The 26,707-nt window shown below is 40.1% G+C and overlaps 1 protein-coding gene across 11 annotated transcripts in view; it reads right to left on the bottom strand.

Annotated features, from left to right (window-relative positions):
• The window catches only part of SYNE2 (spectrin repeat containing nuclear envelope protein 2), a 405,273-nt gene that overhangs the window by 103,095 nt on the left and 275,471 nt on the right, over positions 1-26,707 (bottom strand). For 8 of the 11 annotated variants that reach the window (XM_017533965.2, XM_017533967.2, XM_017533970.2 and 5 more), the window contains 17 exons: positions 25,393-25,575; positions 23,943-24,077; positions 22,602-22,729; positions 22,315-22,456; positions 20,227-20,358; positions 19,529-19,681; positions 19,201-19,410; positions 17,669-17,770; positions 16,321-16,440; positions 15,979-16,179; positions 13,784-13,957; positions 12,333-12,464; positions 8,129-8,325; positions 6,037-6,169; positions 3,403-3,585; positions 2,841-2,987; positions 1,010-1,186 (listed from right to left, as the gene is read on the bottom strand). In XM_017533965.2, coding sequence (XP_017389454.1) covers positions 1,010-1,186; positions 2,841-2,987; positions 3,403-3,585; positions 6,037-6,169; positions 8,129-8,325; positions 12,333-12,464; positions 13,784-13,957; positions 15,979-16,179; positions 16,321-16,440; positions 17,669-17,770; positions 19,201-19,410; positions 19,529-19,681; positions 20,227-20,358; positions 22,315-22,456; positions 22,602-22,729; positions 23,943-24,077; positions 25,393-25,575 — 2,649 coding nt within the window. The remainder of the gene's footprint in view (positions 1-1,009; positions 1,187-2,840; positions 2,988-3,402; positions 3,586-6,036; positions 6,170-8,128; positions 8,326-12,332; positions 12,465-13,783; positions 13,958-15,978; positions 16,180-16,320; positions 16,441-17,668; positions 17,771-19,200; positions 19,411-19,528; positions 19,682-20,226; positions 20,359-22,314; positions 22,457-22,601; positions 22,730-23,942; positions 24,078-25,392; positions 25,576-26,707) is intronic. The other 3 variants (XM_017533969.2, XM_017533968.2, XM_017533972.2) reach the window with 1 other exon arrangement.

The following is a 26,707-nucleotide window of genomic DNA, read 5'->3' as shown; positions in this document are numbered from 1 at the left end:
AAAAAAAAAAAAAAAAAAAAAAAAAAAAAAAAATACTGCCCCAATGTTTCATCAAATGAATACAGTATAATTTGATTAATTATTCCCCTAGAGTGGGAATTAAGGCATGGAGCATTTTCTCCAGTATAAATGATGTTGAGTTGAGCATTCTGCGCATATCTTTTTCTTTTTTGAAGGTCTATCTACTTAAATGTATAAGAGATGACCTGCTTAAGTAATAAGATTATTATTACAGTTTTTAAATTTTTCCAAATGCTTTCCAAGAGAGTACTTAAACCATTATCAGCAATGTAGAAACATGACAGCTTTGGGTTTGTGCCCTTATCTAATTCTTTTTAAATTTAATAAGTGCATTGTGTTACATAGTGTTTATTTTGAGTATCTGAAAATGACATCTTTCCATGTTTATTTTCTAACTATAATTTCCTCTTTTGTGAATTGTATGTTCATGTTCTTCATCCATTCATGTACTTGTACCTTAACTGTATAAATCCATTTGCATGCATTCTCTACACAGTAAACACACCTATTATCATTATGATTATATGTAAAGTGTCTTTTCAGGAATAAGTTTTCTGAATCTTTTCAAGAGTCAATGGAGTAAAAAAAATCTACCAAAAAGTCGCATGCATTTTTCTTTCTTTTTATAATCTTTTCAAAGCTGAAAAAGCTTTGCCCCTTTCAAACATCTGCTTTCATAGAAAATGTATAATCTCTAATAATTTAGGAGCCTGACATAATACTTGACATGTTTCTAAATAAAATTCCTCTTCTTCACTTGCCTAACTCAATTTCCCACTAAGAAATCTCAAATATAATAACTATTTTCATATACTCTTATAGGTACCAATGGAGAATGATAAAACATAGGATTTTTAAAAGGGACTTAGTTGAGATGATTATTAGGCTTAGTAATCAGTTAGTCAACTAATTAAATGTCTTTTGATTTTTCAGAGAGTGTATTTTACAAAGGCCCATCCATACATCCAGCTGTGACCCAGGAACACACCTTTCTATTCAGCATTCCATGTACACGGTGCCACTGGCGGTTCATCTCCCCCAGGTGCTCTGCAAACTCTGTTCTTTCATAGCGCTTGCTTTCCACATCACAGGTGCTTAGCTGAAGTAATGACTGGTTAACAAAGTCAACTATCCACTGTTTATAGTCCATTTCCATTCTAAACTCCTAAAACAAACAAGCAAAGTGAAACACTCAAAGCAGTCATGGACATTGGTCAGATGAATTCGAGTTCCTTTTATGTACTCGAGGGGGCGCCAAGCTTCCATTCATTAATCAAGGGGCACCTGTCAGGAGTTCCGTTCTACCCTCCCCAACCTCCACCAGGAGTTGGTTTTATTTGAGTAGAGGTTCTTTTGGGGAATTACTTTCAAATAGGTTGAAAAGTCAAAGGGGCATTGTGTATGACAGTTCCTGTCAACTGAACTCAAATGAGGACCCAAGATATGACAAAGGCTTCCTGGGAGAGGCGGCCTGTGAGCTGTGCTGGAATTCTGGGGGCTCATGGAAACAACCAGACAGGAAATAGGAAGTAAAGCCTCTCCTAGAAAACCCAGTAACCTTTAAGGAACTCTGTCATTTAGGCAGCTTCCCTGTTCCTTCTGGGATAGTTAAGGCCTCTCGGGGCAGTTTGGGTGGCTTTAAGTTGTACAGCAATTCTAAAACCACTGAGGGCCAACAGCATTTCTGCCAAACCTCTCACTCACTGATTTTATCTTTACAAGTTCTAGCACCTCCTTTGGAGACATCCAGGGGTGACAATCATGTGGTATGTGCTAGGTTGCTACAGCCTGTGAGAATATACTCTTGTAGACTTTTCAAAGATTGTACTACACGCTGAAGTTAGGATGTGATGGTACATAAAAACAAAATCCTCCGCTCATATGCTTGGTGATTAAGCCATTCATCTTCTGCCTACCAGAAGCCAGCTCCATCAGCCTGCATGGTCTTAAAACAATGACCACGCTTGTCACTCGTCTTTGTATTCCCAGTGCCCAGCATACTGCTGAGCACACAATATATGTTTGCGTGTGGCTCAGGAAATGTTAATTAAATCTACTTGAAATTAAATGGCATGGAGAAGGCCACATTTATATCTATTTGTAGAAGAATCTCAACTTTTTCTTACCCATTCCCTTACTCAAAGAACAAGTAAACTCCTGCTGGAGGAAGGCAGGTATTGGGATAGGCGTGCTATGTTATAGGGAGGTGAAGGACAGCCCCTCGTCTCAAGATGCTCAGTCAAGGCGGGGAGACAGGCAGGTAAACCAATAATTATAATAATACACTATAGGATCTACTAATAGCACCATGGAGACATCTAAACTAGGAAAGTCACCTAATCGGGCTAGGAGAGTCAGGGGCAGATTTCCAAATGAGGACAACTCGAGCTGACTTTGGAAGAATGACTAAGAGGATGTATACAGATAAAAGTGGGCACTGGCATTCCAGGGGCAGGGTGCAGCATGTACACAGCATGACGACCAAGAGCACCAAAAACTGTTAAGGAACCGAAATTACTCTGTCGGGCAGGGTCCATGGTTTATGGGGGCGGCAGGGTGTGGATGAAAAGATGAGACTAGAGTCTGTTAAAACCTTGCTTAGGTTGTCCTGTGGTGATGGGGGCTAGCAAAAGAATTTTAAGTGGAATAAAAGCAAGTCTACTAACATCTCTTTAGAATCATCCACCACCCCAGTTTCCTACCCCTAGAATTAGTTTTTCGAAATTATATCCTATGTGTCCCTTTATCCAGCATTACCCCTCTAACTGATTAGCCTTCTTGTTTCAATGAAAAGACTTCTGCTCCTTTTGCATAATTACCTTGTGCTTCTGAAGAAGATGTTTAACTTGAGATGCAGAACTTGGTGAATGCATGGAATCTTCATCTGAAGTTTGATGCTCCACATTGTTCATCCAGCTAATCATTTCTGTGATTGCTTTACGAGATGGCAATTTCTCCATTTGAAGCTGTAAGAACAAAATGATTTCCATTTAATTGCCTGCAGTTAACAAAATGAATCAGGGCATCATTAAAGATGATATCTGGTTTGATAAAAGGTCTTTCAATATAATTATGCAGGTTACTCAAAAAAACAAACCCAGCATTCAAACTTAGAATAAGTGACCCCAAAACAATGACAATGACCTTCACATAAACTAACATAGTGGCAAAGATAAACTGAGAAATAAAGTAATTAAGCCTGATTTCTCTCTTAAGAAAGACCCCATTGAAGGAGAGTCCGGTAATTAGGACCTATATTCAGTGGTGCCAGAGAAAAATGGGTAGTGTCAATGAAAATTATTGAGTCAGAGAAATAATTTTAAAAGAGTTGGGAGCTAACAAATGAATGCTAATTCAAATGCTGAGTCTCTAAAAGCTTACCTGGTGAAGTTTTTCCTGAATATCTGGAAGTTGAGTTATGAGCATTGTCCATTTCTGTTCAAACTGTGCTAAAGAAGCTCTCAGCGTAGCTGTATCAGTTTCTTTCAGGTGAAGAAGCTGGTTCCCGGTACTTATAACGGCAGTCTTCAAGGAGGACTTTTCATCAACTTCTTTTGAAAACTCCTAAAGGAGAGAGTTTTAAAATTTAGAAACTTTTAAAATTTAAATACAGCAGAAAGTAAGAGTCAGAATAACTGGCTAGAGTTGGAAATTAAACATAGTAAATACAGCTAGTGCTCGACTTACGACCACGATTGGTTCCGACAGACCTGTCGAAACACGATTTGGTCGTAAGTTGAGTAGGCTGTATGTACAGTACTGTGAATGATGTTACAAAAATCTTTAAGTCATATTTTATCATAATTTTCTTTCATTATTGTTATATAACATAATTTTCTTTGTTCATTTTATGCCATTTGTATCATCTCTACACCATTTTGTTTCTTATTTTTACATTCGTCAGGTTTAAGTAAAACGCTGCATTACCAGTACAACTGGTTTAATATTTGCAAAACATACAAAATTACAAAATACAGGTGCATACAAAAATACAAAATACAGGTGTAAAAAATACCATAGGAAACATTTTCCCAGCTGCAAAACATATCAAAATATATAAACATGTACGAAACATTTTATTGGCTGCCGGTGCTTGGCTGCGGATCGTTGATGTCGTCATCTGAGGCAGCAGTTGGGGTTACCGGAGTTGGTTTTTTCATAAACATGGTGAGCTTTGTCTGAATTGTATGTTTCTTTTTTTCTTCATAAATTTCACGATACGGATGAAACACATCGTGTGCCATCCGTTCAATCCTTGCAAATCGTTCGATGTTTGGGTCCATTGCTTCGAAATATGTAAGAAGTTTATTCAGTGAAGACAAACTGTCTGATAATCCCTTAGTGGTGAACTTTCTTTCTGGCTCCTCCTCTTCTTCCTCTGCTTCTCTTCTTTCTTTTTCCGCCACTCTTTCTTCTTCCAGTTCGATTAGCTCTTCATTTGTAAGTTCTCCGGGTTCTTTGTCTAGCAACCGTTCGACATCTTCCATTTCACACTCCAAAGAAAGGTCTTTAGCGAGTTTTACTATTTTTTCCCCGAATCGTTTCAAGTTCATGTTCACTGTCAAATCTGTCAAAATCATTAACATAGTGCTTAACACAATTTTTCCAGAAGCCATTCACGCACTTTTTCGTCACAGCCTCCCAGGTGGTAGCGATATTCTTGATACACATCAAAATGTTGTAGTGTTTCCAAAAATCTACAGCGGAGCAGTCGTGGCTAGCGACTGTGGTCATAAAGTCGAATGGTCGTAAGTTGAATAGGTCGTAAGTCGATCAATACCTGTATTTGAATGTGTACACATACACACACACACACACACACACACACACACACACACACACACACGCTCTTTTTCCTATTGTCAGTTATCAGATACACAGAGGGGAACAAAAGAGATGGAATGGATACCCTTCAAAAAGCTTATAACACAGTGGGTTAGTATTTTTAAAAATAGACAAGTCATTATTTAAATGGTAAGTTTTACAATAAACTATGGAACCCAACACCAAGTGCATATTAAATAAATTACTTGCGGCCAGGCGCAGTGGCTCACGCCTGTAATCCCAGCACTTTGGGAGGCTGAGGCGGGTGGATCACGAGGTCAAGAGATGGAGACCATCCTGGTCAACATGGTGAAACCCCGTCTCTACTAAAAATACAAAACATTAGCTGGGCATGGTGGTGTGTGCCTGTAATCCCAGCTACTTAGGAGGCTGAGGCAGGAGAATTGCCTGAACCCAGGAGGCAGAGGTTGCGGTGAGCCGAGATCGTGCCATTGCACTCCAGCCTGGGTAACAAGAGTGAAACTCCGTCTCAAAATAAATAAATAAATAATAAATAAATAAATAAATTACTTGCAACAAGTTTATAATTAAAATATTTAAAACCTTCCTATGTACAGATTCTTTCAAGTATCTTGAAAAACATTTATATTTTAATACCAAACTGAGTAACCATAGCTACAAAGTATGAAAAATGGAAAAAACTGAGAAAAGTCTAATGGAAAAGTCTATGTTTCATAAGTGCATTGACAAATAATCATTTTGTAATTATACTATAAGAGTAATGCCTTTTTATTTCCCTCGAAGTTTGGGGGATATTTTTGAATTTTTTCCCCAAAAAACATCTCAAAACAATGGAACAAAAACTTTTTAGAAATATCAATTTTGTTTACAATAATTTAAAACTATGCATTTATTGTTAACATTTATAAGTCAATAACCTTATAAAATTGTTTGCGGGTCTTGATTGGGGGTATTTTCTGTATTTGTAAAACATGACCCATGTCAGTAAGTTTTAAATTTATATATATTTTATAGCATCAATTAAAAATACATTTTATCATTATAAATGAACAGTATAAACAAATAGTTCTAAGTTTGAAGACCATAGCTGCTATTCGCCCAAGTCTTATCCACAAATGAATACGAAGACCATCACATTAACCCTGATGCTTTTTCCTTGATATCTATTTCTGACCAGTAATTAACTGAACATGTGCTATTACAACTTACAAAAAAATTGTTGATGTTGCTTCTGATTGTATCCAAGTCCTGAGACACATTGAGGGACTGTTCTTTCCAGTAATTCAGAGTATGCTGGGAAGATTCCAACCACTTGGTTAACTGATCCGAATCTCTGTTATAACTAACAGAAGAAAGGTGAGAGAGAAGGCAGATGAGAAACATACTCTGATAATGATATGCATCACCAGCAAATTTTCTTCTTTTGTGTTTTCCTATGTTGATCAGTCCTAACAATCAGAATATCATGATAATTATAAGGATTATATCATGTTTTATGCCATGCCCCAAAACTGATGCCCCTGGCGTTTTCTAGGACTCTCTTCATTATAGCTCAGCAAGATCAATGAAGACTTTAGGCCAGGTGCAGTGGCTCACGCCTGTAATTCCAGAACTTTGGGAGGCTGAGGCAGGTGGATTGCCTGGGGTCAGCAGTTCGAGACCAGCCTGGCTAACATGGTGAAACCCTGTCTCTACCAAAAAATACAAAAAAATAGCCAGGCATGGAGGCACACGTCTGTAATCCCAGCTACTCAGGAAGCTGAGGCAGGAGAATCACTTGAACCCGGGGGGCAGAGGTTGCAGTAAGCTGAGGTCACACCACTGCACTCCAGCCTGGGCAACAGAGTGGGACTCTGTCTCAAAAAAACACAACACAACAATACAAGACAAAAGAGCAATGCGGATCTTAAAGCCTAAGGCATTCTTTTCTATTTTTTATTACAGCTATACAAAATTACACTCAATGAAGGGGCAGAGATTATTTTTATTCATCAATTGTCTTCTATAAATTCGTTTATAGTAAAAATATAGGCCAGGCACAGTGGCTCACTCCTATAATCCCAGCATTTTGGGAGGTCAAGGTGGAAAGATACCTTGAGCCCAGGAATTTAAGACCAGCCTGGGCAACATGGCAAAACCCCATCTCTATAAACAACACAAAAATTAGCTGGGCGTCGTGGCATCTGCTTGTGGTCCCAGCTACCTGGGAGGCTGAGGTGGCAAGATTGCTCGAGCCCAGGAGGTTAAGGCTGCAATGAGTCGTGATGTCACTGCACTCCAGCCTGGGCGACAGAGGCCTTGTCTCAAAAAATAAATAAAATTATACATATATATATAATTTTTATAAAATAAAATTTTACATACATATACACATACACGCCACCCCCCTCACATACACCCAGCATTGTATAAGCTGCATCACAACAAACTGCTGTTGGCTGAACACCAGCATATTTGCCCGAGGTAGTGAAAATATCCAAACAAAATTCTGCCCTTCTTGTAACTTTTAAACTGCCTTAGGTTAAAGAGGCAGGGATGAGAAAAAGGTTTAAATGTTCTATGTTCTCCTCCTTCCTCACATGGTTCAAGATTACATAAACTAAGCACAAGAAATTCTCTGAAGAACTCAAAAGCCTATTTCAAACTATTCTGTTAACTAAAATCATTTAATTTTTTAAATTTTAAAACTTTTAGAAGAGGGTAAGAAAGAGCATTATCCTGGTATAAAGGTAACCTACGTATATTTTATAACATAATTCCTAGCTTCTCTAGAAATGTGTTAACTGGCTGGGTGCAGCGGCTCACACCTGTAATCCCACCATCTTGGGAAGCTGAGGCAGGAGGACTGCCTGAGGCCAGGAGCTTGAGACCACTCTGGGCAACAAAGTGAGACTCTGTCTCTACAAAACATTTTATAAAATTAGCTGGCCATGGTGGTCTATGCCTGTAGTTCCAGCAACTTGGGAGGCAGAGGCAGGAGGATCACTTGAGCTCAGGAGTTCAAGGTTGCAGTGGGCTATGACTGTGCTATTGCACTCCAGCCTGGGGGACAGAGCAAGACTCTGCCTCCATACAACAACAACAAAACAAACAAAACAATCCCAGCACACTGATTACATTTTATGCTGTGCCTAGCAAACCATCAGAGATTCTACATTGCGTTTAGCCCAGAAGAGGGACCCAAATGCCCAAGAAAAAACAGCATAAGGTGGGTTGCAGGTAAAATTTAGCTGACGCCAGAATCCCTGAGGTCTTTCTCCACAGCACAATGTGAAGCCAATCCACCCCCAAAAAGGCAGACCTGAGCAGGTGCTTGACAAGTGTTTGCAGCCTGTGGAGCTCATGGTCAATTTTCTTGTTCAGGGACAACCACTGCTCTTCTAGTTTTGCGATCTGGCCCTCTAATTCAGGACAGCTCACGGACGCCACCAATTGTTTGCCTTCGTGCAGAGTTTGGTAAAGCCGAGCGTGTTTTCCACCAATGTTTCTCTTTATTTGCTAATAAAAAGTAAAGTCACAAAATGAATTATTTAAAAAATAAAGTCTACTAAGCTATTCACAAATACATCGTTTAAAACTGACATTTGTGTCTACTGATGAAACATGAACACTTCCCCACCTTCAAGACTATAGTCTGACTGGATGCATGATTAGTGGCGAATGGGTCACCTTCCTGATGAGTATCCCATCCTGCATTTCTAGAGCATAGATTCAACTCTGTAGCCCTATTGGTTGGAGGCGGTGGCTCACGCCTGTAAGCCCAGTACTTTGCAGGGCTGAGGCAGGCAGATCACTTGAGATCAGCAATGTGATACCAGCCTGACCAACATGGTGAAACCCCATCTCTACTAAAAATACAAAAAATTAGCTAGGTGTGGTGGCACATGCCCTTAATCTAGCTACTTAGGAGGCTGAGGCAGGACCTGGTGGCACATGCCTGTAATCCTAGCTAGTCAGGAGGCTGAAGCAGAATTGCTTGAACCCAGGAGGCAGAGGCTGCCGTGAGGTGAGATCGCACCACTGCACTCCAGCCTGAGTGACAGAGTGAGACTCTGTCTTAAAACAAACAAGCAAACAAACCAAATCAACTCTACAGATTTATTGCATACAAACAAAAACAAATCAAAGAAGCTGGCAGTCTGCAGGCCATGCTGAGTTCACAGGCAGGTTTTGTGTAACCTCAAGATCAATTTGAAAAATCAGGAAATCTTACCTAGTAATCGGGATTGCCAGTGTCTCTGGGAAAACTGGAAGACCTGGCAATTGTTGGTCTGCATCTCATGTGGCAAAGGGTGGCCGGAACAGAGCAGCAGCTGACTGCGCTAAGACAGCTTACTCCCTTCTCCTTTTGCCTCAGCTCAGTCCCACCATCCCTGATTGCAGACTCAGCAGATGTTCCTTATTTCTGTTCTCCTGCCTGCCCCCCACCCAAGCACTTTAGATGGTGACTTAAGATAGGAAGAGGATAAATAAAACAGTATTTCTTTATCATCCACGAGATGCAAATAGTAGGCAGAAAAATTTATTTTCAGGGTCTTCTACTGAATATAAAGATTCAGTAGAGAGAAAGGAAGAAAACTTTAGAGAAATAAATTAAAACAGACAGCACATCATTAATCCAACTTCATGGAAAGAAAAACGAAATTCTTTGAAGTCTGTCTAAAGGTAATTATCTAACACAGCTGGATTCAGCTAATGCCATTTATCCTGACACTTGTTTAATCTTAACAAATAATTATCAAAACAGGTTTGCTATTTTTTAACTAGGCCTTTTAAAAAATTACCAAAGTCCATTCCATGTAGTTCAGGGTAAAAAAGAAAAAGTAATCAAAAAGGCTGGGCATGGTGGCTCATGCCTGTAAGTCCAGGACTTTGGAAGCCTGAGGCGGGTGGATCATGAGGTCTGGAGATCAAGACCAGCGTGGCCCACATGGTGAAAACCAGACTGAGACCAGCCTGGGCAATATGGTAAAACCCAGTCTCTACTAAAAATACAAAAAAATTAGCTGGGTGTGGTGGCATGTGCCTGTAGTCTCAGCTACTCTGGACACTGAGACAGGACAACTGCTTGAACCAGGAGGCAGAAGTTGCAGTGAGCTGAGATCCCACCACTGCACTCCAGCTTGGGTGACAGAGCAAAACTCTGTCTCAAAATAAATAAATAAATAATTACCCAAAAATTCTACTTCCATGGCCCTTTCCACCACTCCCATTTGTAATTCACTCCCACTGTCTGAGCCTGTGTGGGCTAGAATGAAAATGAAACACCCAATATCTGTATTAAAAGAAAAAAAAAAAGTCAGTCTAGTTTTCTAAGTGAAGTGCCAGATTCTTTTATCTTTAAAACATCTCTGAAAAGTCTTAATTCACTTTTTTTTTTTTGAGATGAATTCTCGCTCTGTCACTCAGGCTGGAGTGCAGCAGCGCGATCTCGGCTCACTGCAGCCACCGCCTCCAGGGTTCCAGTGACTCTCCTGCCTCAGCCTCTCGAGTAGGTGGGATTACAGGGATGTACCACCATGTCCGGCTAATGTTTGTATTTTTAGTAGAGATGGGGTTTTACCATACTGGCCAGGCTGGTCTCAAACTCCTGACCTCAAGTTATCTGCCAGCCTCGGCCTCCTAAAGTCTTAGGCTTATAGGCATGAGCCACCACGCCCGGCCTAATTCACCCATCTTATGCATGGGAGACAGTCTGTGCATGGGTCATTAGGCTGAGCCAGCATTTGAACACACGTTTGTTCGACTTCAAAGCCACACAACCCCTAGGTTCCAAGCCCCACAGACATCCGCTGATCAAGATGACGACATCTGTCAGAGTCACACAACCCTTTCCTTGACTCTGAACTCAGAATGGCCTATAAAGTCTATATGGGAGATGGGCTTTACAAGACATGTCTTCCTTTAGTCTGGCAAATTTATTTAAAAGTCTTAGAACAATTCTTTTTCTTTTTAAAATTTCAAACGTAATAGAATCACACATTTTAACAGATATGGTCACTTCTGGAGGAAATAATCACACTCATATTAGGTTGGCTAATATTAGACTGTTGCTTAAAATAATAAGCCTTAAAATACTGTTTTCAACCGCATTCTTTCAGCTGTTTAAATGATACTTTCTGTATCCCTAGACTAACGAAGAGCAAAACAGTACTCCCCTCACCCCCACTACCGCACACCCCAGAGGACCCAGATTTACCCTAAGGCTCAATATAATTAATAAGGTGGCAATGAGACCAGCTGTAGCTTTCCAGGCATCTGGAGAGTGTACAGTGTCCCAGCCTCTGCAAAATGTTTTTTATAGGGGCTAAAACACCTCCATGGAAGAGAGGGCTATGCAAGTATTTCCTGCTTTCATTTTCCACCTAGTTCATTCAGGCAATAAATGTGCTTCTGAAGTTTTAAAGTTGATATGTGATAACTGCCTCTAGCCGTGCAACTCAGATTCTGACCACGTATATTCTAAAGTTAAAATTAAGCACTTTACCCTCCTGGTGGGAAGCCTTAAAACTTGTTTTTATCTTGTTGTACGTGTTCTCAATGCCACTTGAAACCCATTTTTAAGGTTTTATTTTTTCGTTGGCACCAAAATTACAGACATGGAGACAGATGATACTACTACTAAAAGTTACACACACAAAGTTGAAAAGTTTGAGGTGTTTTTATAATGCTGGTGGCACGTAAGATTACTGTCTGTCTCATGGGTTACGTCCAGTCAGGACTTCACTGTAGGAATAAAACTAGGCCGGGCACAGTGGTTCATGCCAGTAATCCAGCACTTTGGGAGGCCGAGGGGGTTGGATCACCTAAGGTCGGGAGTTGAAAACCAGCCTGACCAACATGGAGAAACCCAGTCTCTACTAAAAATACAAAATTAGCCAGGCATGGTGGTGCATACCAGTAATCCCAGCTCCTTGGGAGGCTGAGGCAGGACAATCACTTGAACCTGGGAGGCAGAGGTTGCAGTGAGCCGAGATCACCCCATTGCACTCCAGCCTCGGCAACAAGAGTGAAACTCTGTCTCAAAAAAAAAAAAAAAAAAAAAAAAAAAAAAAAAAAAAAAAAAAAAAAAAAAAAAAAAAAAAAAGCAAAGGAATAAAACTAAATACATGTTTAGAGGCTGAAGGCTGACAAAGTTCTTTCCATTCTTCAGCTCATTTCCACATGAGTAGCTCAGTGGCATTCACTTCCAGAGACAGGTAGAATTGGCTCAATTATCTACATTCCACAGACAAAGAAAGTGATGCTTAGGGACAGTAAGGTCACAGAGTGATAACTGATGGAGCCACGACTCAAACAAGGTCCTGTCCCCAAAGCCAGACATATGGTATACTGAGCAGTTCACGTTGAAGGCTGCAGTCTCCCTGAATGTATTCAACAGTGAGTTGTATGATGAATGTTTTGTTTGAATTCAAACCTTCAAAATCAAACCATTTCGTCAAAACAAATGTAAAACACAAAATGCTATGTGCATGCCTTTGATAACTTAAATGGAAGAAAAATACCTGGTAAAATGAAATCCTTTCCACTAATCTTTCCTCAGTTTCTTCCACCAAACTCACAGAGGGCAATGTAGACAGAAGAATCTCCAGGTCCTTTTCAAGAGATGCATAGTTTTCATCAAATTCTTCCCATTTCTAGAGAATCAAAGACATAAAATCAGTGGGAGCCATTTACTAGACTGGTTCCAGATAACAACACAATTAATCACAAAACAAAAATGAACACCAAGACCACACAAAATTAAAGCTCAGATTCCAGGAGTGTGTCTGAGAGATGTAACCCACTCTGGTATGAGCTCAGCATCTAATGGAAAATAATTCCATTGCCTTTGAGGACAAGGTTTAAAAAGAATCCCAGTTGGCATCAGTGTTTATGCTTGCCCTGTCAAACTGGGTAACATGACTAAAGGAGTGACACAATGAAGTTAAAGTGATACTCCTAGCAAATCTGTAGAGACCTCAGAGCCACAAGAGAGGCTTTCTCTTATTAAGAAAGCCAAAGAGCTAACTTTTAGACCCTCATTCAACAGGAGCTCTTATTAGGCTCCTCTTGCTCTCCAGGCCCAGGCCCAAGTTCACCAAACTCCTGTGCCACCTGAAGCACAGGTCTGCCCAAGGCCTCTTTGAGGAGTATAGGCTTACACTTTATCCGGGGAGGACAACTGCCTCAGCCCTAGACTGGTCTTCTTCCAGCTTGCCCCATTTCCATGGACACCCACCTCTGTCTAGGATCCCAACACACCACAAAGCCGAGTTACTGACTCCAAACATCATCTGTTAGAAAAATAACCACCTCACTAATTTCCATATCTATTCATACAGTGGCTCATTTGGCTTTTATAGAACACTCACGGGGTCCACAGAGTCTTTAAAAAAATACCATGAAATATTAAAAATATCAACTCGACAAACTAGAAAATAAATTTTGTTATCATAAAATAATACCATAGTACATTATCAAGCTGAACATTTGCTTCCTTTTTTCTTTATTCCCTGTTTTTCTTTACTAACTTTGGCTGTGAAAGGTGTGAGCGGAATGGCTTAAAACAGAGAAGGAGCTTTATACATACTTCATTTTTTTCTTTGAATTTAGACAAAATGTCATGAATCCATTTTAGGACATCTGGGCCTGTTCTCTTGAAGAAGTACAGTTTCTAAATCAGTTCACCCAAATGATCTCATTCAAGATCTCAAAGTGCTTATCGTTTTGCTTACTCATACACGAACCTAAGTGGCAAAGAGACGCAGTAACATCCCAAATCTACGTAAGGGAAATACCAGCCAGCCTTTGCTCAGGGAGTGGCCTCGGAACCTGAGCAGGGGTCCACCTTCCTCATTGTCAGGCTTCCATTTAAGTATAGCTTAATGATAACCAGATACTTCTCAACACCTGTTCTGGTGATACAAAATCAGAAATTCCCACCTTCAGTACAATGTTTACAAAATCCAAATACCTGCAACAAACTCTGCAGCTTCATACCACGTTGGCGTGACTTTTCTTCTAGTATTTTAACTTCTGTTACTTGTTCTGCCCAAAATGTCTCTCTCTTTTGCAATAAAGAAGGAAGTATTTTGGCAGAGTATGCTTGGATCAACAACATGTCAGCAACAAGCTTCTGGAAAAAAACCTATGAGATGAAAAGTGTTTTTATTTTCAAATTGTGAAAATCTTAAAAACCAAGTTACTCCAACTTTATATCGTTATTTTTGTTTTAAATCCAAAATCCCAGGACATTTGTGTAGAGTCAAATACACGAGAAAACAAAATTTACCAGCCTGGCCAACATGGCAAAACCCCATCTCTACCAAAAATACAAAAATTAGCTGGGCATGGTGGTGGACAGCAGTAATCCCAGTCACTTGGGAGACTGAGACAGGAGAATCATTTGAACCTGGGAGGTGGAGGTTGCAGTGAGCCGAGATCTTGCCACTGCACCACTCCAGCCTGGGCGAGGCAGCAAGACTCCGCCTCAAAAAAAACCAAACTCCTAGTCTTTGAACATTAGTGGAACTTTAACAAATTATAAAGAAGTATTATCCTTAAGTATTATTTTCCCCAAAATAATCCATTTTAAATGCAAACATTTTTGTTAGTCAATTTCAATTTCCAGATAGATCTTTCTAAATCAGTTGTTTTGAATTCTCTAAATGTTACAAAAAGATAGATGCCAGCTAGGTGTGGTGGCACACGTCTGCACTCCCAGCTCCTCAGGAGGCTCAGGTGAGACGATCGCTTGAGACCAGGATTTCAAGGCTACAGTGAGCTATGATTACACCACTGCACTACAGCCTGGAAACCAAAGAAACCCTGTCTCTTAAAAACAAACAAACAAAAAACAGATGCCAACGTGGCTGATGAATTTCAAGACAAGTTGGATGAACAGATGTGCAAATTCAAGCAGCCCACATAGTTGAAAGACAGGGCTCCTTAACCCTGGCTTTAACTTCTACTCAAGAAAATGACTAAATAAAGGGAATTTGCTAATGGGGGTGTATAGGAATCCCGGCCATTTGTCCTTCACGTCCTGTATCTGTATTTGTACTTCAAGAACCTTTCAAGAGGAAGGCTTTATTTCACATGGTTCTTCTCCATGTACTGCCTCCTCCAGTTGCCTGGAGAGACCCCGCAATATTATGTGAATCCCTTCTCCTCAGCCTCGAAAAGGACATATACATAGAGATGTTTATAAAAGCATCTAGCAAGGGGCCTGGCACACTGTAGATAATATTATTTTCTCTTCTTCCCCTCTAGCCTTCATACAATATTTATCTTTCAATTTTTCTTAGACTAAGCTCTACCTTCCAAATGCTAAACTGTAAGCTTACCTCAGGTAGGGACTGTCTTACACATTTTTAATTGTTAGCACCTAGATTACTCTTTATCTTTAGTTGGTGATCAGGAGGTTTTTGTTTAATGAATTTTAAAAATGAAAGGATTTATTATAGTCTTATATTACATAATACTATACCTTCCTTTCGATTCTAGTTCTCAGGAAAGCCTTTTCTTTTCTTTTTTTTCTTTTTTTTTTGAGACAGAGTTTCGTTCTCGTTACCCAGGCTGGAGTGCAGTGGCACGATCTCTGCTCACCGCAACCTCCGCCTCCCGGGTTCAGGCAATTCTCCTGCCCAGCCTCCCGAGTAGCTGGGATTACAGGCATGCGCCACCATGCCCAGCTAATTTTTTGTATTTTTAGTAGAGACAGGGTTTCACCGTGTTGACCAGGATGGTCTCGATCTCTTGACCTCGTGATCCACCCGCCTCGGCCTCCCAAAGTGCTGGGATTACAGGCTTGAGCCACCGTGCCCGGCCCAGGAAAGCCTTTTCTAACTTGCCTGTCACTTTCTGCTATTAAATGCTCTCACAGAATGTATCCTCATTTTAATTTTAAATTTGTTTGAAGACTTATTGATAAACATCTGTCTTCTCAATCAGCTGAAAGCTCCATCATTATAAGAAAATGACTCTGTTTTTATTCATAACCCAAATTCCTAGGCTTCCTGGTACACATTAAGCACTCTAATAGATGTTTATTAGAAGAATGAATAGCTTAAATTTCAACAAAGAAGAAAAATGGATCCTTTCTGTTTCCAGTCAGAAAAACCTTAAGATTTTAGTCTATGAAGGGGTCATCCAACCCATGTGTCTCACCTTGTGATTTTCTATTTGAGCCTGTAATGCCACTTTGCTTTTGGTTTGTTTTAAGTGGTCACAAGCAAGCTTTTCCTTCCCAATCTTCACCAGTTCCACCACACCTTGCAACAAAGCATCCTGCTGGCTCTCAGTGACGAAAGGGCTGCTGAGTTCTGCGTACCTGGCTCTTAGGATTCCCCACATACTGTCAAGTATATCCTGAAAAGAGAAGAACAGGTGCACACATGCATTCTCATCCAACCAGCGAAGCAACTGAAGACAAATCTAAACTCTGTTGGTGGAATAAAAAAGTCTGACTCCTCACAATCACAGTGCTGAGTGAATGCTGCTCAGGCATACCTCTAATTTGTAAACCTCCTGGAGTAAAACGTAAGGTAAATGAAGCCTCTCCCCTTCGTCTCTTAGTTTGGCCACTCGGCTCTCAGAGTTCTCCAGCTCCACTGTATGTGCATCTGCTTTCTAAGTGAGAGACAATACAAGAAAACACTTCAGTAAGTCAGAGAAGTACACACAGTCATTTAAAAAGAATTCAATAGTACAGAAAGGGATGAAGGGAAAAATGAAAATCCCAGTTCCCCTCCTTTACCTCCTGCTCTCCTTAACAGTCTTCCCAGAGGCCCCAAGTTCCTAACATGTTCCATACCAGTAGGGGTATATACGCATATCCTTAAACTCAATGAACTGTACCACGGCATTCTGTCCTGAGGCTAGCACCCCTCACCTACTAGCTCTTGGCATCTCTTCACGTCAGTATACACAGATCTAGCTCCTTTGAAACAGACACACAGCGTGCCATTATAAGAGCGTACCCTGCTTTTGTAACAGTCAGCTTTCAGTGGACTTTTGGGCTATTTACAGTTTTTAATTCAAGCAGAACTGCCAGGTCCATCCTTAAATATCTATGTTATATTTATTTATTTTTGAGACAAGGTCTGGCTGTCTCCCAGGCTGGAGTGCAGTAGTGCCATCTCAGTTTACTGCAATCTCTGCCTCAAGCAATTATCATGCCTCAGCCTCCTGAGTAGCTGGGACTACCGTACAGCCATGAGCCACTGCACCTGGCCAATTTTTGTATTTTTAGTAGAGACGGGGTTTTGTCACATTGACCAGGGTGGTCTCGAACTCCTGGCCTCAAGTAATCCGTCTCCCTTGGCCTCCCAAAGTGCTGGGATTACAGGCGTGAGCCACCATGCCTGGCCAAGATATTTATCTTTGTGCACTTGTCTTATCTCTTTAGGAAGAGTACAAGTTTGGCACCTCAAACCGTGCCTGAACATGATGGATCCTCAGTATTTGCTAAATAAATGAAGTCAAATTATTGCTGGAAGAGAGAGTATTTAAGTTTAAAATTCTGATATACAAACAAAGGATCCCCAGAAGCTGGACAGATTAGGACTCCCCTAGCAAGAGGATGAGGGTCTCACTTTGCAATCCCCTTACCAACAACTGCACACATATTTTTTCATGGTTGGCAAGTGAAAATGGTCTCCGGTTGTTTTAATACATTGTGCTTCAGAAAATGCTACTTAAGAGGTGTCCTTAAAAGGCCAACAACATAAATAGCTTTCATTTTTTATTTATTAAGCCTTGCTGCTGCTCACAAAGGAAAGTGGTTCAGAAGCACGGCTTACACAGAAAGCTCTTTGGTTCAAAGTTAAGTCAGTCTGGATTATTTTGACTTGGTTACCTGAAGCTGTTCAGCCACACTCTGGCCACTGATTTCATTCAAAGACTGTTGTAAAGATGTCTTACTCTTAATGAGCTGATCATATAATCTCTTTATTTCATTCTGTAAGATAAATGCAGGAAACTGAGCAATCTCATTTAGGCCTTCATTACCTTTTTTATATTTAATTGGTTTTTATAATTTTTGTGACATTAGAAATTTCAAACAAATACAAAAAATAGAGAATTCCCCATTTTATCATCATTAAACTTCAACAATTATTGATTCATGGCTGGCCTTCTCCCTCTACATCCTCCCTGCAGCTCTCAACTGTACCTAATCTCCTTTCCTTCAGGCTATTTTGAAGTAAATCCCAGGTCTCAAGTCATTTCATCAGTATACGTTTCAGTATATATTTCTAAAAGATAAAGATCCTTCTCTTTAAAAATACTTCAGTATACGTTTCAGTATATATTTCTAAAAGATAAAGATCCTTCTCTTTAAAAATACTTCAGTATACGTTTCAGTATATATTTCTAAAAGATAAAGATCCTTCTCTTTAAAAATACTTCAATATACTCCTCCCCCATCATCAATAATAATTCCTTAGTATGATTAACTACCCAGGCAGGACTCACATTTCCCTAATTGCCTACAACTTTTCTTTTTGTTTCCATGAGGATCCAAATGAGGTCCACATGTGCATGACGAATAAATACAACTTAGATCTCTCTTAATTTGCAGAATCCCCAATCAGCTTTCTTTTTTGTTTCTTGAGTGTGTGTGTGTAAATGGGTCATTTGTTTGGTCCAGTTTTCCACAGGCTGGATTTGGCAGATTGCAATCCCATTGTGCTATTTAACCTGTTCTTTTCTCATGTCTGTTTTATTTGGATTCTAGAAGCTTGGTCAGGTTCAGGCTTACTTTTTATGGGCAAGACTCATTCATAAATAGTATTGGGTTTCATTAGATAATTTTAGTAGCTTCCTCACTCATCTACCTGCCTCAGTTCTCTCTCTCTCCAATTCACTTTAGACAACTGCTGAGGAATCTACCTGAAACATACACGGATTGTCACTCCTTCGCTCAAAAATTGTAATGGCTCCCTCTAGCCTAGAAAAACAAATACAAATCCTCCCTATTTTAATTGTTAAATGGCTAAATGTAATGCAGGAAATGAAACGTTATATTAGCTCACCCTAAAAAATTCATACACAAGACTTTTTTTCTTACTTTTTCCATTTTTTTCTTTTTTTGAGATGGGATCTATGTTACCCAGGCTGATCTCGAACTCCTGGGCTCAAGCAATCCATCCACCGAGGCCTCCCAAAGTGCTGGGATTACAGGCATGAGCTATTGTGCCCAGCCAAGACTTTGAAAAGGGGTTCTCTTTCAAAGGATCTCCAACCATGAGCAACAAACAGAAGAGTCTCACAATTTCCCTTAGCAATTCTTATTAACAAATGTCACCAAGAACAGGAATTAATAGGAATTAGGGGTACATGCTATAACTTAAAACAGTGCCAAAATTGTCTGTGTGCTCGGAATCATACCTGGAAACTGCGGTTGTAGTCGAGGCCAGCTTTCAGGGACTTGCTTCTAGAGGCAGCAGCAGCCTGAGTGTGCTCCAGGCAGACTTGAAGGTTGTCAAAACATTCAAGGAGCAAGTTGGTGTTCCTGCCAGGCCAAGTCATGGCTTTCAAAAGATCATCCTTCTTGTCACTCAGCGCTAAATAAAGTTTCTTCAACTCAAGAGCCAACGTCTGAAGTGGAGAGGAAGGAAGACAACGAATGAACTCTGACCTCAAGAGGCTTCCACCCGGGCTTAACTCACGGGGCTGCTGTAATGGCCGACACATGGGCTTATGAGAAGTGCCCTACCTCATAGTGCACCTGCTGGGCAGAACCATCCTCCCGGTAAAGCCCAGCCATCTGCAGCATCTCCTCCACACTGCTGAGGCACTGACTGAGGGTCAGGAATAGTTCAAACAATTTTTTATCTAAATTGACATACGTTTCTTCTGTCATATTTTCCTGAGTCAAGAGGAAAAAAGAAAAAAATTAGGATTCCTTGCCTTCCTAGACCTATATTTTGCCTGGTTTCCATTATAGTTTATGATTTCTGTTATGCTTCTTTTGTAATAAGTTGCTTCAAACACTTTGTGAACTAGGTAACAGAACAAATAAATAAGCTTAAATGACGTTAAACTTGGAGAAAAACAAGTTTAAGAAGCTCATCGTTAGGTAGTTATTTGTGTACTGAACAGAACTAAAAGGTAAATCACGAGATAAAGGATCCCTCAGCAGGGCCATCCAGGTGAAAGTGTGGTCCCAGATAAATTACATTGCCTTCTTTACCACTGTTACCCACCCTCCACATTCGAACGCAGGAGGAAGCAGTTAATGAAATCAAGTAGAGCAGGGAGAAGGAAAAAAGTCACAAAAGAAGCTTGAAGGGGTTGATTACAAAGACAAGGGATAGTGTCTGAAAAATATCAATGGGGCTGGGCTTGGTGGCTCATGCCTCCTTTTTCTTTATGTTATTGCAATGAGGAAAATACATTGTGTGCAGGTTCTACCTGTGTCTGAAGGCTACTTGCTTCTTGGCGCAGGTCTTCAAGTTGGGTTGTATAGGTTTTCAGTTCTTCAGTTGTTGGGTATCTAAAGTTATACATACTCACACTGGGTAGAATACTCATATTTGTGGAAACCTATTTGACAAAAGGGAACTCTGTTAGTGACAGTTTTAGACCTTGTTGATGTTAATTTATTTATTTTCAAGATGGAGTCTTGCTCTGTTGCCCAGGCTGGAGTGTAGTGGTGTGATTTTAACTCACTGCAACCTTTGCCAGGGTCAAGCAATTCTCCTGCCTCAGCCTCCCGAGTAGCTGGGATTACAGGCGCCTGCCACCATGCCAGGCTAATTTTTGTATTTTTAGTAGCAACGGGGTTTTGCCATGTTAGCCAAACTGTTCTGGAACTCGTGACCTCAGGTAATCCACCCGCCTTGGCATCCCAAAGTGCTGGGATTACAGGCAAGAGCCAACGCATCCAGCCTGTTGATGTTAATTTAAATAGAAAAAGGTGTCTTAGCATGCTGTCTTCTGAGTTACTTTCTTGGTGAGCATATTTATCTATCTTGTCATTTATTAAAAAAATAATAATTAAATTACATTTTAATATTTTGGACAGCTTTGAAAAGTCATGACTGGTTACATTTAGATGCTTGAGGGTCCATTTAGATATCAAAATGAGGGGAAGGGCCAGTCTCAGTGGCTTATGCCTATAATCTCAGTACTTTGGGAAGTAGAGGTGGGAGGATCCCTTGAGGCCAGTAGTTTAAGATCAGCCTGTACATCATAATAAGACAATTTCTCTACCAAAAAAAATTAAGTAGCTGGTCATTGTGCTACACACCTGAAGTCCTAGCTACTTGAAGGCTGAGGCAGGGGGATTGCCTAACCCCAGTTCAAAGTTACAGTGAGTTTTGGTCATGCCACTGCACTCCACCCTGGTTAAGAGACAGAGACCCTCTCTCAAAAAAAAAAAAAAAAAGCAGTGTGTGTGTGAAATCATTAATCTTTCAGTAATAACAACATTCATGCTACAGGGTTAGCTGTTTATTTCCAGTTTACTTTTGACACAGCCAACTGTTAGAATTCAAGTCTCCTCTAAGGGATGGATTTGCATCTTGATTTGTTATTGAAAAGCTAAATTAGGAATGGAAACAAGCTGTGATTTCAGAAGGGTGAATGATTCAGAGTTAGCTTCTTTCTCCAATTGGAAAGCTAAGAAATAAAAGGAAACAGGGTGAGGGGGTAGATGACTCTGCTTGGGGAAAGAACTAATAGTGAGTGGAGTTCTCATCTTTGCAAGAGATCTACGTACATGTTACAGTATAATAAAGAGAAACCAAGGCTAGCGGCCAACTGGTGAGTTTGATTTAACTTTAAATGGTCAAGTAAGGGCCTTGGCAGAAAAGAGGACAGCTGAGAAGTTTTTATTAGACTGGGGAATTAGGAAATCATGGGCAACCTTTGCTCAGGCAATGTGAGTGCATGGTAAAAGGCAGAAGCCTGCCTTGTATGCGGCAGGGTTTTGCTCACCTGCTCCCTGTCTGGAGAGAGGCAGCAGTGGCTAACACAGCAAGCCAGCCTGACAGAGCCTGTGACAGCAGTGATAAGGAGGGCCAGTCGGAAGGCCTGTGCCATTGGCACAGGGGTTGGCACATGGTAGATTCCAAAAAATTTTCTCACCAATGAATGACACTCATATAGCACTGCATGGTTTTTAAAGTGTTTCTTAAAACATATATTCATTCCTTTATTCATTCAACAAAAAGTAACTGAGAGTCTATGATGTCCTAGGTACTGCGCTTGGCACTCAAATGTGAACCAGGCAGACATGATCTGTCTTTCTTCCCATCTAATGGGGAATACAGACTATAAATAAAGAGGTGAATAGTGTAGTAAGAGCTCTGATGAGGAAAGCCCAGAGTGCTAGAGAAGCACAAAAGAGGGGTCCCTAATGCAGATTTCCAAGATCAAGAAAATGAAAAACTCACTTGGCAACTTTGCTTTCTGCAGAATATCCATGTTTATGTAATGAATGCGTGTTGGATTTTCAAAGATACACAGGCTATTTACACCATGTAGAAGCAGACTGACCTGGGGCTCCACAAGCTGAGGGAGTGGGAGCTTTATTTTTGATGAGAGTTCATGATGCAGATATTGCCATTTATCTCCATTTTGGCCCTGGGGTGACAAGATCAAGTCTGGAACGTCATTTTCAGGGCTGGATGCCTGGTTGCTTTTGAAGAACAAAAGGTGAAGAGAATAGTCAACCCTAAAAATTTTGTATTACAAAGTTTTATGAGCAATTTTTAAAAGAAACACTCTTAATTCTCCCAGTCATAAAACCACTGAATGTCTAACTATATTTTGAAATGTTTTACCTTGCAGATGATTCCTGAGTTGTAGCTTTATCATGTTGGCAATACTGGGGCCACATTTTCTTAGCATTAAATTCTATGAATTTGATGAAATCTTTCTGTTCCATTGGTTTTAACTCCAGAACCTGTAACTGAATGAGATACAAATGGTCCAAACCATTAAATTTTCAATTAGTACCCAATAGTTTCTTCTGTTGAGAGAAATCTAATTTTGAGCCAGTTCCTAAATCATTAATGATTATTTCTCTTTCTTGCATCCCTGTTCTTGTAAACTCTCACTTCCCAAAAACCTATTTAAAATAGTCACACAATAACTGTTAAACTGCATACATAGAAAATCATCAAAGATATACAAACATATTTTGAAAAGACAGGCAAAGCAGAGTTGCAATTATAGAAGTTCACTCTGAAGACAGGTGATATAAGATGCAAGTTAATAAAGGAGCAAAAGGCGGGTGGATCACGAGGTCAAGAGATCGAGACCATCCTGGTCAACACGGTGAAACCCTGTCTCTAGTAAAAATACAAAAAATTAGCTGGCCATGGTGGCACGTGCCCGTAATCCCAGCTACTCAGGAGGCTGAGGCAGGAGAATTGCCTGAACCCAGGAGGCAGAGGTTGCGATGAGCCAAGACCGCACCATTGCACTCCAGCCTGGGTAACAAGAGCGAAACTCCATCTCAAAAAAATAAAATAAAATAAAATAAAAAATAAAGGAGCAAAGTTACGGTGTCCCCAATGTTAGCAGCTGAAAGCAAAGCAGGTGCTATGGTAAATGCTGAAAACTCTCAGAGTTGCACCACACACACAAACACCCACATACCACACTTTGCAGAAATTCCATATAGAAAGATTTATTTACTTATTTATTTATTTATTTTCCTGGAGACAGGGTCTCACTCTCTCACCCCAGGCTGGAGTGCAGTGGTGTGATCTCAGCTCACTGCAACTTCCACCTCCTGGATTCAAGCGATTCTTGTGCCTTAGCCTCCCGAGTGGCTGGGATTACAGAGACAAGTCACCACGGCCAGCTCCTTTTTTTGTATTTTTAGTAGAGACAAGGTTTCACCATGTTAATCAGGCTGGTCTCAAACTCCTAACCTTGAATGATCCGTTCATGTTGTCCTCCCAGAGTGCTGGGATTCCAGACATGAGCCACTGTGCCTGGCCTTTTTTGTTTTTGAAACAGGGTCTCACTATGTTGCCCAGGCTGGTCTTGAACACCTGGGCACAAGTGATCCTCCCACCCCAGCCTCCCAAGTAGCTAGGACTGTGGATTTGCACCACCATGCCTGGTTAAAAAGTTTTATTCTTGTCTCTCCAACTGTTGGGGGCTAGAATTACCTGTTGCTGCTGGAAATCTTTTTGTCTGCTGAATTGTGGCCTTTCAGTTACCGTGGATTCCAATTCAGAAAGGTTAACTGGTTGACGAACTTTTTGATGCTCGGGCTCTGAGCGTTTCTTTAGAATGGTAGGATGCTGCAAAACATTTCATAATGGCAGGCTATTTATTTTAAAAATAAACTCCACTTTATCTCAATTCTAATAATGGGACTACATAGATTTTATATGAAATAAATACGGCATTTTGTTATTTGCAATAATTATATACTATTGTTTTTTGTTTGTTTTTTTGGTTTTTGAGACGGAGTTTGATGCTTGTCCCCCAGGCTAGAGTGCAATGGCGCAATCTTGGCTCACTGCAACCTTTGCCTCCTGGATTCAAGCAATTCTCCTGCCTCGGTCTCCAGAGTAGCTGGGGATTACAGGTGCACCCACCACACCCAGCTAATTTTTGTATTTTTAGTAGAGACAGGGTTTTACCATATTGGCCAGACTAGTCTCAAACTCCTGACCTCTGATGATCTGCCCGCATTGGCCTCCCAAAGTGCTGGGATTATAGGCGTGAGCCACTGCGTCCAGTCTACTATTATTTAATGTACTTATTTCATAACAACTTCAAAAACCACTACATTTGGTGAAGTGATCATCTTATTTCTTCAACTTAATTCATCCAATGAATTACTAAAAGCAAGAAAATGTATTGCCTTTTTTCTTAAGAACAAATACCAAATAAAAAAGTACCAAAAAGAGAAACAGTATTATACTTATGAATTCAAGTTTCCCCTATGGCTAAATATATTTTTTTAAAAAGAGGGAACATATTAGGATGAAAGAGGAACCATATGCCCTATGTATATGCAGCTAGTCTTATTTCTGTGAACAAAAGTCTCTAAGTAGGAACCACTCGTAAGTACAGATGCAAATCTTATATAGTAAGATCTACTCATAAGATGCACATTTGCATTCATAAACACAAAGTGCTTTTTAAAATCATAAGAACACTTTATATGATACTTTGATTAGTATATATAAATATTTGCAACTGAAAAATAAAGTATCCTGGAAACAGGTTTATGTTTCTGATGTCAAATTTTAGTCATATCTACAAAAGCTTTGTTTTCTGGTCACAAAATTCCTTTACAATACAGTCTTCTTTTATAAAGAAGCCTAATGCTAGAGCCCTCTGCCAGCCAGAACACTCAGCCACATTAAACCAGCGCAAACTAAACCACCACCATCGCCAACAACCACCCAGACAGGAAAACTGCAAAGTAAAATGAAATAAAAGTAACAAGCCAGTATACTCATCTACAGTGTTAATGTGTGTAATTCTTTCACACTTAGTAGAGTTTCTCTGTAGCTGGTTCAACACTTCCAACCAGAGTTCTCTTCTGGCGGGTCTGCTGCATATGTATATCAAGATGAATGTCCGTAAATACTCATTTGTTACCTGATCTTCACTGTGCTTCTCTTGAAGCATCATCTGGACTTTTTCTAAATTGCACTTCACTGTTTTCAGTTTCAGGGAAAGTGCTTCAGCCTCATATTGAGTGGCTCCATTATCTCCCAGGCCCTGATCTTTGCAAGCCTCTAACAGAAAGGCAACCTTGTGCTCAATCTCTGTTAGCATAGCCTAGGAAATAAAAGCATTGAATTACTCAGAGTGTTGGTCTTGAATAAGTGCTGTTCCCCCAAACAAGTTCAGACTTATTCTTTTTACCTAAGTATATACAAGAAGCCCCAGAAACACAGGATGGAAGAAACCTTGGAAAAACAGAAACTTCCACAGAATTCTTGTGCTTTTCAGCAGGGGTGCAACCAAACCAACCCCAATTACAGGTGTCACCCTGTAAAATCATTTAAGTAAGTGACTCTGTAGTCAGCTTACAAAACACAGTGGAATGTATCCAGCAGAGGATAGTGGATAAGAATTCAGATAGATCTTGGAACCAGAATACCTGGTTTCAGATCCCAGTCCTGACACTTAGTAGATGTGTAAACATAGGCACCTTATTTTAGAGGAATGTGCCTCTAGTAGTCTGTAAAATGAAGATAATAACTGAACTTACCTCCTAGGGTCATTGTGAGGAGAGAATGAATTAAATCCATGAACTTTGGCCAGTGCTTAATACATTGTCCACCACCTTCCTAATATTTAATGTTGCAATCCAAGTGTGGATTAGAAATTTTAAAAAGAATTCCATGTAACTCTTTGAAAATTATTTCCCTTGTTCTTTTCCTTCTCTTTCTCAAGCCAAATAAGCCTTTAAACTCTCACAAGAACGCCACAGAAGACATAATTTGGAACCTGAAATACTTAGTTATTGATACAACCAGCCAATTCACACAGATCTAAAAATACATCAGCTGGATGAAGTAAGTTTCCCAGGAAGTTTCGGTCGTTGTATTCCTCCTCAACAGATGAAGTTTGCCCTCTCCTGGGGCTCAGCAGCCCGCTCGGTCACGCCAACTGGCTGAGCACTCAAGACAGCAGTAACACACAAACTCACATTCCAGCACCATGATCATTTGTACTAAAACTCGGTGCAGGACTAAGAACAAGTTCCATTCATTGAGAGGATTTAAGGAATTATAAATTTTCCTTAAGGAAAAACTCTATTTTTAAAACAAAATTTCAAATAATTTATCCTATAACTTCTTCATCTAAACAAGCTACAATAGGCCCAGTTATGCATGCTTTTACTTTTTGTGGTTTCAGTTGTTTGCAATCAACCATGGCTCAAAAATATTAAATGGAAAACTCC

The sequence above is a fragment of the Cebus imitator genome, unplaced genomic scaffold (genome assembly GCF_001604975.1).
Source record: "Cebus imitator isolate Cc_AM_T3 unplaced genomic scaffold, Cebus_imitator-1.0 Scaffold83, whole genome shotgun sequence".
NCBI classification, from domain to species: Eukaryota; Metazoa; Chordata; class Mammalia; order Primates; family Cebidae; genus Cebus; species Cebus imitator.
This window is presented reverse-complemented; position numbering and strand designations above follow the sequence as displayed.